Raw genomic sequence first — 14,185 nt, forward strand, 5'->3', positions numbered from 1 at the left:
CTTTCTCGAATGTATGCACAAATCCAGACTTTATACAAATCCTTTCATCTTTCCGTCCCTTACCAAATCATCGTTACATAAAAGCAAAACCATAAATGCCATACATACCTGCCACGTTAACCTTTTCAGCGTTTGTGGCGCTGGGCGTGGCAGTGCTAGTGCCGTTGGTCAGGTTGCCCCCCGTGCCGTTGTAGATGTTTTCCACCTTGGACTCCAGCTTGCCCAGCCTCAGCATGATGTTATCCAGCAGCACTGCAAGGGTCTTCTTTAAGTCTGCAAGTAAGAACATGAATCAGATTGTTGTGAAAGAGACGTAGCACTATTCTGCACTTAACTATGTCAGGTGCACTGCAGTGCTTTAGGAAACAGTTCACAGATTTGGCTAAATCAATACATAATCACACATCTGACCCAAAAAAAGAAAAGAATGTATATACGGCTGTGAAAAAAATAAATATAAATAAAACTCCTAGTGTGTGTGTGAGCACACCCCGCCCCTCTTTAGCCTGTTTAGCCTGCTTGCTAGTTGCGTAATTCCCAAATCAAACACTAGCTGCAAGCCTGGACTGCTCTTTACACTGCTGCCTTAACATTGTACTAGCAGTCTTCAAAACACTTGTAAATACCATGTGAGAGGGCGGTTTGAGCGCTGACAGTAAAGTTACCAAAAGGAGCTTTCAACATCAGGCAAGTTACGCTAGCGTTAGCATCTCCTGACCCCTAGCATCTCCCAGGTTGAAGGTGAGACTGTTACTAAAGCTATGTGTTTCTTTATTTACATGTGCCCATACAGCAGCACTGAAAATACCAAATTCAGAAGGATGACACTGATCCAGGGAGTGAGGTAAACAATGTCCAGTTAGCAGCCTTTCACTAGAAAACCTCATCTTTACTACTGTTGGTGTGGCAGTAAACAGAATTCGTCGGGTTTAGTTCTTCCGTACTTGAAATTAAAATTGAGAAATTTATTCATTTTAGTCACACTCAAGTCCTAATCACAGCTTCATTAAATCACTTTGAATCAGCTTTATGTTATGAAAACCTTTAGTTTAAATAAATGGTTGTGACAATGTGATACAGTGTGACATGATATTACTGAATCATAGCCTTCACAGCAACAGTGTCTGACATAAATATATTAAATGTCTGGTATAAGGGGCAGAAAATATACAAAAGTAGGTTTTAGTCTTGTGCAATACACATCAGCGTACATAATAACATGATGTAATACTTTTGAAGAGCATATGAGTCTTATTAAGTAGATTTGTATCTGTATCTGATTAACTGTGTAATTCATTCCGACTGAGAAGTCCGAATGAGATTACAGTTTTTTTTATTAGCTTATCACTGCAGCGAATACATGCACGCTGCTGCCTGTAGTCTGGGCAATATTGCTCAGCTGCAGTGTGTCTGAAAATGTACAAACAGGGACTCTGCATCTTCCACTACGAGTTGTTGGGTTTCAGGCAGTCATCTTAAGGCTTTTTTAAATGCAAAACTCTCTTTGTGAGTGACCTTGCTATTTAATTTGGATCTGCAATTCGGTGGGCATCTTTTTTTCTCCCCATGTGCATTTATCTGCAGAGGACACAGCTAATGGTGGAACGGAAACGGATGCTGATGAGTAATGAACTAAATAGGGTTTACAGTGGCCTTATTTTTATTGCGGTATTTGTCTGATAACCTGCAGCAATTGCACTGACATTTACAGAGAAATAGGAAGTTGCTTCGAGCTGCTATAACTGGTTCATCCACTATGACAACAAATATGTTATCAGTACTATGCTGCTTGTCTACAGCAGAGCTCTGTCATAATCATCAGATTCAGTGTATTATATCAATGCATTGGCTTATATGTGTTCAGAACAGATCCAGATTTCATCATGCTCGCATTCCTCAGATGATTATTATTGCAGCTTGTCTATCACACACGAGCGCCACATTTTGCCCTCACCGCGATGCATTTGACACGCCAGTTTTCATCACGTCAGCGAGATTGGCAAGGGCACAGCGAGGCCTGGCACCAGCACCAGCCCAATTCGTGTGAAGACAAACGCCGGAGCATTTGTCTGATTTGGACGAGCTGGGAGCTGGGAGGAGCAGATGCACAGTGAGACCGGGAAGAAAGCAAACAGAAAGCTTTGGAGCAGCGGCCCTGCCAAGCCATCGGGCTGAACATAATTAGGGGGGGGGGGGGGGAGTGGGAGAGCCCAAAGTTAATGGCCCCCTCTGTTCACCTCTGGCACACAGGCCTGTGCCCACTCTCTTAAGGCTGTACATTCACCAGACTTGTTTAATATCCAGCTACTGTCAGCATGCTTTACGATAGGAAAGACAAAGATATGTAAACTTCTTGCATGTATAATCGGCTTCATGTCTTTCTTGCACTTACATTTACAATCAGGAGCAGAACTTTGTTAAGAAATAAGAATGAAAAAGAGAATACACATTGTGTAAAAACATGGCAACATCTTTAAGGCAACAAATCTACCAAGAAAGAAAGAAAAGACATATTCTTGTATTTGCCTCATTTTATAATGGTTACACTTACACTAAGATAGCAGGCCTTTTTTAGTCTATGTTCAACAATTTAGATTGATCAAATTGTTAAAAAAAATGCCTATTTGAACATTTTCTCTGATATTTTAGGAGATGTGAGGACCAGCTAGCTGAATAAGGCTGGCTGTCATCTCGACAGCTCGCGTGCCGGCTCCCGAGACAACCCGTCAATCGTCGTCCATGGTAATCCCAGCAAAAGAAATCTTACCTCAGCATGCCCTTTGTTAATATCTCTGATCTCCATAGTGGTTTGAACATCAGAGACATTAATGTTTGTTTTATCTCAGAGTTGAAATCTAATATTTGTTGTTGTCAAATTGGTTTGGCTGAAGGACATGTTTTTATTGGACAGTTAAATGTTGTACAACAGTGCTTCTGTGGATTTCTGGCTCCTTAAATTTACAGATCTCATCACATCATTGAGTTAACAAAACATTTTAAATATGTATAAATGTCAGCAAACAGAGACAGTCTGATGAATATTGCATTTTGTTTTATGGTAAATAGAGTGAAGATAACAGGTGTATCTACAACTCATCGTCAATACGGACAAAAGCTGTTGCTTGTACAGAAGTCTGCATTCATCAATAGCCTTGTATAAGGTGACGATAACAGAGTTCAAGGTGTATTATGTTTTTTCCACAAGAAGTTTCTATACAATAAACAATTTGCAATTACTTGATCTGTAAAAAAAAAAAATTGAGCTGTTTATATTGGTGGATATGTATTACATAAACTGAAAGCAAAAAAAAAAGTCCCTCAAGTTTTACAATAATTAAATGTGAGTCAGAGACCTTCATTAGCAGGTGTGTTAGCAAAGCTGTGAATAATGCCTCATTCTTTGCCCTCCTGCACACCAACACTGCTGCCTGGTAACCAGATGAATAATAGCACACCTCGGGACACATTTCTGCCTGTCTCAGTTGCATGACTGTTGCAGTTGCAAAACAAATCCTGGAGCGGTAAACACACTGAACTTCACTTTGCTTTTAATAATGGTGTCATTTAAGATAATAATCTGAATTCAAAATGACCTAGGATTTTTAATTAAGCTCATGAGCATTAAAAAGAAGTGACTGCGGGGGAACATAAGCCCATTAATCAGGGATGCCTATTGTTTAATCCATAAAGCAAGCTTCAACCCAGCCTGATACTGCTCTTCACAGCTTTCCAGTGTACTCACAAAGAAAACAGGAGCACACAATGACCTTCCACTCAGAGGATGGACAGCCTCTGTGAAGTAACAAGGCGCAGTGTCAGGTGGCTTGTCTCACCCAGCTGCATAGCTCAGTTTCAGGAGGGGTGGAACAGCAAAGATCATGTACTTGTCACATCTGACTTTAATGTGGAGGAAGAAGAGGGTATGACACCGGCCTGAGATGGGCTTCAGGTAAAAAGATTTAATCAATAAGTTGTCATTCCTCAAGAAAATGCAAAATATTCTCTAATTCCAGTTCTTCCAATTCTATTTAAAAGTAAATGTTTCAAAAGAGGATAGAACTGCATATTAGCTTTCTTTTAGCAACTTCAAAAAATCATTTAAGTGGTTGCTGTTTGGAAAGAAACAAATGAAACTTTCAGAGAAAAAAAACATCACACCACTGACAGGAAGTGAGAGGCATACGTACAATTCTAAGACTTGGTATAAGTGATGAAGTGAAGTATAGAATAGATTTTGACACCATAACTGAGGCAGTAGACTTCTTCACGCATCCAAAATGTTGGAATTGATCTGAAACAGACCCGTGGTAAACCTACCTGAACGTATAAATTTTTTCTTAAAAAGAAGACGAGTGCAGTCAGAACCAACACTAGCAGCAGCGCAACAGACATCAATTAAAAACCAGCCGTTGTTGAAAAGAGAAGATATATAATGATAACATCCTCCACTTAAAATCATAGAAACTAACTCCAAACACAATTTGTGCTTCAAAGATTAATCCATAGACTTAACTGACAGACCTATTTTCACCTCCTGTATCAACAGTAAAGCACTCTCACATAATTTTTGGACTAATTAAATACTAATGAATAAAGTTCCATAAGGTGATGTGTTTTCTCCGATCTGCTTATCTCCTAAAACATCTTCTCAGGCAATTGTTATGATGTACTGTGATCAGAGCCGACACGGATACCCTCGGATTAGATGTAGTGCCACACAGGCCCAAGACGCACAGCAGTAAAACGAGACCCAACCCAACCCGATTAGACTGAGTATAATTTGGACCTGATCCTCAGAACCGACAGGACCCGTGAACAAATCCAAACTATATCAGACAAAGTTGCTGACCCCAAATATTTGGTAAGTTGTGGACAAAATGAGATTTGTGGTATCTGTCACAAAAAGTACATTTTCGCCAGTTTTGGTTTAGAAAGATGTTCAATCTTTAAATTTTGAAGACTCAAGCAAGCGCAGGAAGTCGTAGTGAATTTAAATATTAATCAACAGGGTGCAAATTTGGTTTCTAAGACTTTAAATCTGTTAATTCTCTTAAAAAGGGCCATATTTAAAAAAAAATATATGGTTGGGAAAGAGGTTTAACAGTAAAAATTAGGAAATAAGGTGGTAACAATGCTTAACATGAAAATACTGAAGAAAATTAGCTTGAGATGTAATATATTTAGCACCATCTAATCCCAGCTCTGTGTAAAGAGGCAGACTGACACACTGATTTCATGCTTTTCAACAGGTGTATTTCTTACAAATCAGCCCTATCAGCTAACCGTGCTCCAACTTCCTCCTTTCAGGAGAAACAATTATAAATTCAAACATTAATATTTGATGGGTCATTTGATGGCCAGCAAAGGAGAAAACACGGTTTTCCCTTAAACTCATTACAAATCGTATCAGGGCAAATCATCGACAGAGTGAGTGAACACAGGAAGCACAAAGCATCCTGCTGCCTCTCTAATCAAGGACCTGAAATGGATTTTGATTTGATATTGGACGGAGGTCAGTGGCCGCGGCTCCGACAGCACCCTGAGAATCAATCCATCTTGTAAAGGAACAAAAGAAACTGGACAGGACACTTTTCCTGGCAAACTCTGGATGATGTTACGGGAAAATCAACATACTGCGCTTGGATCACATCTACCCCAAATGAGCCCCATGATTAATTATGACTCCTATGTTTACGTAGTATACAGACTTAATATATATGTATAGCTGTACAAACTAGCCTTATCTATTCTTCATTTTGAGTTATTACTACCAGGTCATCCTGAACTAATCACATGACTAAATAAGCCAGATGTTGATGTTTGAGGTAAATAGAAGTACAGCTTGTTGGCAGCACTTTGCATATGGTGGTACTTTACATAGTGGTCTGGTATTTTCCACATGTTTGCATGTTTCTTTAAATAAAGAAAAAGAGAGATGCCTGCACACTTCAGCTTAAAAAGGCAGGTGCTACATATGTTTCTTTTTGTACTCTTCTTCTTTACGTTCTCAGGGAGCTGATTTAATCTCCCGGAGTTTTACTGTATCCTGTTGTTTCTCCGGACGTTAGAGAACAATCAATTCCCATCTCAGGTCTCTAATGAAGCCTCCCATAGAGCCATACAGGCCTATTAATGGCATGAATAACTTATTGATGGGTCTTCTGGACCTGTGCTATTACAGTGTTATGCTCCGATGCAGCTGTATCAGCGTTAAATCTCCCAGGCAAGTTTTCTTGAATATAGGCAATGTTGCGCCTGCTCAAGAGGTAGACAGGTGGAACCATTCGATCCAGTTTAAAGAAGATGTATAAAGAGATGGAACGCAAATGTTGCGTACATCATTACTAAAGCCTTCCTACCTATTTTGTTGTTTTATTACCTTGTAATGATCTTATGAAAAATATGGTTCATGCAACATTGATTACATCCATCTTGCTCTGCTAACAGCAGGCTGTAGCTCCATATATATATATATATATATATATATATATATATATATATATACTTGTAACGTCAGGTGGATGTTTCCCTGCGTGAAAATATTTCCAGTCAGTCACAGAGCAATGAACCCTACATTTTCTACAGTGGAAGGAGAAGACTGGCTCTGCTGCATGACCACACAGTCTGAGTGTATATAACTACAGATCCCATCATTTGGTGGATGTAAACAGGGGGTATAATGTTGCCTTGGACACGGTAGTTAGCTGTGGGCAATTTACACCCTGCTTTTTAGTCTATAAATTGTTTACATTTTGGCAAACTGGCATTATTAAAAGCATGTTAAATTAGCTATAGGCAGTTCCTGTTTGCAGTGTACCCTTGGATGTACTGCATCACTGGATAAGTGATACTGAGGAAAACTTAAAAATGATATTCTTAGGCAAGTCACATCAACCATGCTTGAAACACTGAGTGTCGTCACACTGAATCTAAAAATATGTGCATCCTGTCTGTATGTTTAAATTTCACTAAGTTATGACACTAAGGGTTTTAAGTACCTTAACTGGCTCCACAAGCTGTTTGCCACATCCACTGCTGCAGCTCTAACTGTTGACAACATTAATGAGAGAACAAATCATCGGGCCAAACTACAATAATTAGCGTCTTGTTGCTTTTAGAACACCTGCATGCACCTGTCCCTTTCACTCAAGCACTATCTTTGTAGCTTGTCCACTTATCAGAAGGACAGTGATTTGATCCCCGGCTCCCTAAGTCTACATGTCGAAGTATCCTCGGGCAAGATACAGAACCCCAAATTGCTCCTGTGTTTCTGACGGTAGAGGCACCTTAGCCTGTGTGTGAAAGGGGTGAGTGTGATGCAGTGTAAAGCACTTTGAGTGGTCAGAAAGACTAGAAAGGCTCTATACAAGTACAGACAATTTCCCTCCTCTAGGGATACGTGCCTCACAGTTTGAAAACCTCTTGGTTACATGAACTAGCAGGTAGAGAGCTGGCTACTCACCGTAAGCTGTCATGGTACCCACATAGGGCCCATCCATGACACTTTGGTTCTCCTCAGCCAGGGCCTTGATGTAGCGCTTGCTGAGGTCCAGGATCTGCTGCCTGAGCACAGCGCTGTTCTCGTGGCTGGCACGCTGCTGGATGGTGAAATGCAGAAGCATCATGCCCCAGATGAACCCAAAGCTGACCAGGAAGAAGCCCAGCTTCTGGGATGACAGCTTCCACAAGAAGGGTGTCGCCATGCTGACTTGACAGAGAGCTGTTGGGGCTGCGGTGAGTCTGATTTGACAGAGGGAGGGTGCAGAGGTCGGGGAGGTGAATCAGGAGGGCTGGTAGGGCATAGCTGTGTCAGTCGGTGTAACTGCGGTGGTTTTTGGGGAATGGTGTACGGCTTGTTTGCCTCACCGGCGTGATTTCCTTCTCTGACCCATCCTCATCGCTCAGTAACATCTCAGTGGACGGAGTCCAATCGGTTGCATCCTGCCTCTGAAAAGACAGAGAGGAAAGACAGATGAGTATGTACGTTAGTTGGCTGTATGGCTGGACAATTAACCAAAAGTCGGAATCACATTATGGCCTACTGCAATTTTCAGATCGCAGGAGGCGCAATACTTGTTAAGTATTTTAAAGTAAATATTGTCATGCAGCAGAGATGTCCTGGTATTATTATTATATTCTTGAGACATCTTCATCTCAAAAATGCTCACTCCCCCTTGTCTCGCAAATTTCAAATTCAATTTATTAGTGGATAGCCCCTTGAGATGCAGCATCTCATTTTCAAGGGGGTCCAGAAACATGCACAGAAAATACAAAATCAAAAACATTACTAGTACTCAAATACACAAAAACAGTTGTCTCACTTAGCAGCATGCACCCTCACACCAGACAGACAAATACAGAAAAAGAATATCAGAAGGTTCCAATAAAATTGCAACAAAAGAAGACTGGGTTCATATGTGTTTTAGCTAGTATACTAAATACATCACATACACTTGAAATACACAGGTCAAATCACTTTACCTCACTGCACAATAAGGTCCAACAACAACATCGGAAATTCAGTGCAAAAATAGTACCACATAAGAAAGGTAGAGGTCAAATCCACAATTGCAATATCAGTAAAAATAATCAGAATTAGATATTTTTACTGGTTGGTTGGTCTGCTAAATACAGATAATGAGGGACTTCCCTCTCCCAATCCAGTCCCACATGGACATGATTAACAATACAACTGATAACTAGACAGTGAGTCAGCAGTGTTAGCCACCATTCAAGCCAAGTAAGAAGTAATAGTGGAGAAATAAAATGCCAATTACAAGTTCCGAGAGCTCAAAATAACATCATGTGGCTTATTCCGTCTGACCGGCAAAACCCAAAAACATTACAATGATGAAAGACAACAGAGCAGCAAACCCCAGTGTTTCCTGAAGCTGGATATTATAGCTTAACCTTAAGTCCTACTTTATAACGTAATGCTTCAGTGAGGTTGAACTGACTGATAAAAAAGGCGCGAGTTGCACAAAGGCATCATAAAGTCCACTTGAATAGGTTTAAGAGAATGAGGAACTAGCCATGAAGGGACGGCGGTATTGTGTGTAGTACAGATCTCTAGCCTGTTACTTTAAGCAAAGCAGCCTGTTTATGACCGCAGCAGACCACACAGCACAGAGGCACACTGTATCTGAACTGGAGGTCGCTGTGTGCGGAAGCTCCTACGGTATGCACGCAGGATGGCAACGCAACAAACTGTGTTACCTGGACAACATGGGAGAGGCTGAATGGAAGCAAACAGTATAGTGAGTTAGCCTGAGTACGGAGGGGAAACTGCTCCTCACCTTGTTCAGTCAATAATGTGTGCATATTATACAGGGCCAAGTCAAACTAGAAGAGTCTCTTTCAAAAGGAGAAGCAAGTTATGTTGTAGATTAAGTCGGACGTTGAAGGAATACAGACTTTAAGGAAGTATATTTGCCACTACTGGTTAAAAACAAGATACGGTCTTTAGAAGTAATTTAAAGTTCACTGCTTCTCTGAGGGCTACACAGAACAGCCTCGTCTCACCCAGACAGTTTGATCTTTATGATTGATGGGGCTGTATGGAATTTATGCAAGAGGGTTGATAGTTCCCTCAAAATATAAACATTTGGATAGCCTGCAATTTATCTTCCTCGCTGACAAGTGAGAACACAAACAGAATTTTAAATACATTGCCTTTTCTGTTATTACATTTGGTTGTTTTGTTTTTTTGCCAAATGTTCAACCGTCTTTTCCGCTAGACAAATGAAGGATGCTGTCCTCCTTGCCTGTGTGTGTGTGCGCGCGTTTGTTTGAAAGGTAAAAAAGGTCAAAGGTTTACTTATTTACTCCCACTAACAGGAAAAAAATTAATCCGCTGGCAGCAAAAGGTCAGGGACAAGGTGTATTAGTCAAAAGAAGTTTTACTCTGTGTGTTGTTCAGAGCTGTGTTTCTTGTGTTGAAATTATTCTTCTTCTGGCGTTTTGGGAAGTTACCAAACAACTTCAGGACAGAAGTAGCACGCGGACAGCAGGCACACTTCTCGGGAAAACATCCATTTAGCAGACCTTCTCTGACGTGGGCAGACAAAATTTACGTCATGTACCCACACAAACCTTCGCAGCCAAGCAGGTGCAATGTAAATGAAAGCGTCTTGAGGAGGTTGGTTTTTTTTTTCACAAATCACAAAACCACACGTTGTTCTTCATATCCTGTCCTTGCTACTTTTGTTTTCCTGTGACATCTGACTGCTGCATTTCCCGGTGCCTCAACACTCAATTTTAACGAACAGAAAACAGAAGGTCTGAGCTGTTTAACTACAACTTTCCATATCATCAGTCCAATTCTGTAAATAACCAGAAAATGCCAGATCTAACACTTTATTAAAATGTGTTTCATTATAGATAATATTCCAAATTCTGTATTTCATTGTCTCAGTACTCAGAAAATCACATTTCTTTGCCTTTAAACCTTTCCCCTTTCTCCACTGTGTTGGCAGCTTCATTAGGTCTGTGAGAATAAGCCCACCAGGCTAATTAATGTAAGCTGTAATATGCTGCTTTCATGCTTGCTATCTTTATTGCTGATTGAACACAACCGATGTCAACGACAACATATTTGGCAAATAAAAACATCAAACATTAGCCCATAATGCAAAATGAGACAGCCCTGCAGCACTTGTGACGCCGTTAAATAGTTCAACAAGCCTTAACTGACAACCCTAAAGGCATGCAAAGCTTAATGAATGCCTCTGGCTTTTGGCATTAAGCAGCAACAACAACAAAAAAATAATCTTTCCAGCACGCATTCAAGCCAAAAGAAAAAGATGTTCTCTCATCTGCATTCAACAGCAGCTGTAAATGAGGCTAAGTGTGGGGAGGGGATTTCTGCAGCCTTGCTTTTGAACTGCGTTTCTCTTATGCTCTTTCAAAGCAGCTCTAACCAGGTCAGGACCACTGCGAGAAACCCAATAATACACACTGAACTCAGCTAAAGTGATTTCACCTGTCCATATTTTAATCATTGCGTTTATTGATTTCAAGCCGTCAGAATTTAGAATGAGGCGCAGCAAAGATGGTTATATCAGTGCTGAGTGGTGTTGAGGAAATCATCAGCACTTTCCTGAGAAGCAAAAGAGGCAGCCACACAAAAGGCTCTTTTCACCTTACATCCATCAGCTTCATAAATAGGTCACAGACAGCTGCAAGCAGCTTCCAACAGGGCGGGAATCTCACAGCAGGTTATGACACCATAATTGTTCAGTCATTTAAGACAAAGGCTCGTGTTGGTTTTCTGTGCGGACAGAGAGCTTTTTATACATTTTAAAAAGGCAGGGATAAATACTGTACTGTCTGAAATGAAGACAAGGAAGAATTCAAATTCCTGTATCTTTTATTTTTACATTTTACGCTTTGTAATGTGTGCAAAACAAGGCTTTCAGTGGGGAGAAAAAAAAAGTCTCTGCACTGCACTGTGAATTCACGAGACAAGCCCTTGGCAGTAGCACCGTGCAATCTGCAGCGCTGATAACATCGGACGTCTCTCGCTGCTGGGACTCGCTCGCTTGGAGGGAGAGCAGGAAGAAGCTGGCAACTCTTGTTGGTTGGGGAGCAGACAAGGAAGGGAGGCTTTGGGGCTGTTTATCAGAGAGGGAACGCAGCTCAGACTGCCCCGTCGTACATCGCTGTAAGAAGCACGAGCCAAAACCTACACAGAATCGTTTGAGTTCATGAATGCACACAATCTCAGTCGGAGCTGGCTCTGTTGTCTGGTCTGATTTCCTGCGTCCATCCGTCTTATTCAAGTCTGAAACTGAGCGTGCAATATCACTCCTTTGTTGGGAAGCCTTCCAATCACGGGCGGTGTCCTATAATCTGTAGAGACCCCCCCCCCAGCACTGCATGTATCTCCTCACAGTTAGCTTCTGGTTTCTAATTCAGGATCTTAATTTGTCTGGAAGCGAGCCCTCTGGCTCTCAACAGCAACAGCCCAGTGAAAGTACGCGTTGACAGCCAGCTGGGATTGCACAATAAATGATCTTTCGCAACCTGAGATGATAACATAACAACCTGCTGAATGGTTGTTTCATTGCTGGAAGAAAGTAGCAGCGCACAAACCCCTGTAGGTTCAAAAGGCGGTGAAGACAGAAACAATTGAATCATTGAAGCCTGGGAGAAACCGCTGTCCTCCCAAATCTACTACAAAGGACGTTTTGCCTGTTAGGGACAACAGAGCTGAAATTTCAGCTCCAAAACGGCTTCTGTTGTTCAGTTCCCCACAATGAAAAGGAAAAGAGGAGGGTGTGTACTCGTCGCTAGAAAGAAAATAACAAAGAAATATTCATTTTAAAAGATGCCATTCTGAAATTCAAGATTTGGTTGTGATAGGTTTCCTGGGTCCTGTTTGTGTTGCAACTTTTATATTTAAGCACTGCAGAAAGCCTTTACTAAATTCATCAAAATTAAATAAAAACATTAAAACAAAGTGCATATAAATCATTACCAGTGCAGCGGACTGCTTTTCAGTAGTCGTATATTTATGATTTATTTATAGTTTGTTTTAGTAGGGACCGATACAACTGATATAGATAAACTGAAAACAACAATCGAATTTGTGCATCATAGTGTTTTTAACAGTTGCTAATTTGCAACACCCGTCCCTAGAAGGGCTTTCAAAGAAATACAGCAGTGAGGAAATGAGAAAAGTATAGTACAATACATTACAGTAGAGCACGAGACCAAAGGAGTTATAATGAGTATATCAAGACACAATAAAACACATGTAACAGGAACTACAATAGACCAAACACGAGTACAAGTTTGTTGCTGAACTAACCAATACGAATGTTTACAATGAGTGGTATTTGTCTATGTTGCAGCGATCTTTATTTTCCCTGTGTGCGCAGAGATGTAACCGGTTTACTGTAAAGTCGCATGGATTTAGAGTTAACAAGGATATCGCAATGTCAAAATAATCATCTCAGGCTTTAATATCTTTCCAGCAGAGTCCTAATCACAGAGCCTTTATCCCTGTTCTATGATTTGCTGAATTGTTAAGACCAGGCCAGATGGCTGAGCGAGGTAACGGCTCAGACTGCAACTGGAGCCGATATTCCATATAGGTGAAGAAGTCGGAGGGAGGACCTGGATTAATTCCAGTGCATTAGTCCAGGTCTAAAAGAGAGAGCATCCTCCAGAACTAAAATAACATACACTAAGAGCTTGTTGCATAACCACAGAAAGTAGGGAAATATGCTCAAGATGTAGCAGTGACCATCAATTATGGATCAACTTTGAAAAAGTATCCATTTTTCTCCTGAATATAAATAGGCTTTCTTAGAGCTCAACTTCTCACACTCAGGTAACTTCGGACATCTAATATTAAGGAAAGAAAGTTGCTGTGTAGTTCCTACACTGCACCCACTTTTTAACTACCACACATGGAGCAGGACACAAGCAGAACTCACAAATAACTGTTCCTTCCTGTAACCTTTAACACTTTCAATGATTAGGGGAAATCTCTGCACTCCTGTACTGACGCACATACATGTACACTGTGGTTAGCACTGCATAATTATATACAACGTGTATACAGATCACTTCTTTGGCATTTGACGGGCGGAAGAACTCAAGCTAAAATCACATATTGACTCTATCAAATAATCCTGTAGCTGAAGAACCAGAACATATTATGTTGAGAGATTTTCTGCTCACTGAAAGCCTAAACAATTACTCCATTACAAAATTGTTGAGTCATTTCCTGCCATTCCCCTACTAGTCTGGTTATTTCAGTACTAAACAACATAAAACGCCATCTAGGACAAAAGACAAACATGTACAGACATTTTTCTAAATAAAAAAGATCATACTTAAAATAATAATAAATAGGATTCAAGGTGTCCTGGTGTCTAACTTAGCCCGCCTCTTCCTCTTACTGTGACTGCGACAGCCGTCCATTCAGAGACTCCAGTCGTGGCATTATTTTCAAGTATGGTTTCAAAAACTCATCTAGGAGGGTAAGAATTGCTCATTCCAGTCAACATCTCAGCTCTCCCAGACGAAGACTGTGCTAGTTTGCCTGCTGCCCGGGCCAAAGGAGACGTGATCCTGATAATATGGCCCTGCTACCAAGGAGACCGGTGTGACTCTGCATCTTAATGGGCTTCTTCACATAAGCCCCGCCTCTTAATTATTCATTAGGGCCTCGAGA

General features: G+C 40.8%; 1 protein-coding gene across 1 annotated transcript in view; it reads right to left on the minus strand.

Moving 5' to 3' along the window:
* Window positions 1-14,185, minus strand: part of mgat5 (alpha-1,6-mannosylglycoprotein 6-beta-N-acetylglucosaminyltransferase) — a 113,419-nt gene that overhangs the window by 94,443 nt on the left and 4,791 nt on the right. The window contains exons 2-4 of the mRNA XM_038717845.1: window positions 7,867-7,947; window positions 7,463-7,740; window positions 109-273 (exon numbers count right to left, since the gene is read on the minus strand). Coding sequence (XP_038573773.1) covers window positions 109-273; window positions 7,463-7,740; window positions 7,867-7,898 — 475 coding nt within the window. The 5' untranslated portion in view covers window positions 7,899-7,947. The remainder of the gene's footprint in view (window positions 1-108; window positions 274-7,462; window positions 7,741-7,866; window positions 7,948-14,185) is intronic.

Source organism: Micropterus salmoides, unplaced genomic scaffold (genome assembly GCF_014851395.1).
Source record: "Micropterus salmoides isolate LMB-PRFRI ecotype aquatic unplaced genomic scaffold, ASM1485139v1 Ms_hic_scaffold_1, whole genome shotgun sequence".
Taxonomy (NCBI): domain Eukaryota; kingdom Metazoa; phylum Chordata; class Actinopteri; order Centrarchiformes; family Centrarchidae; genus Micropterus; species Micropterus salmoides.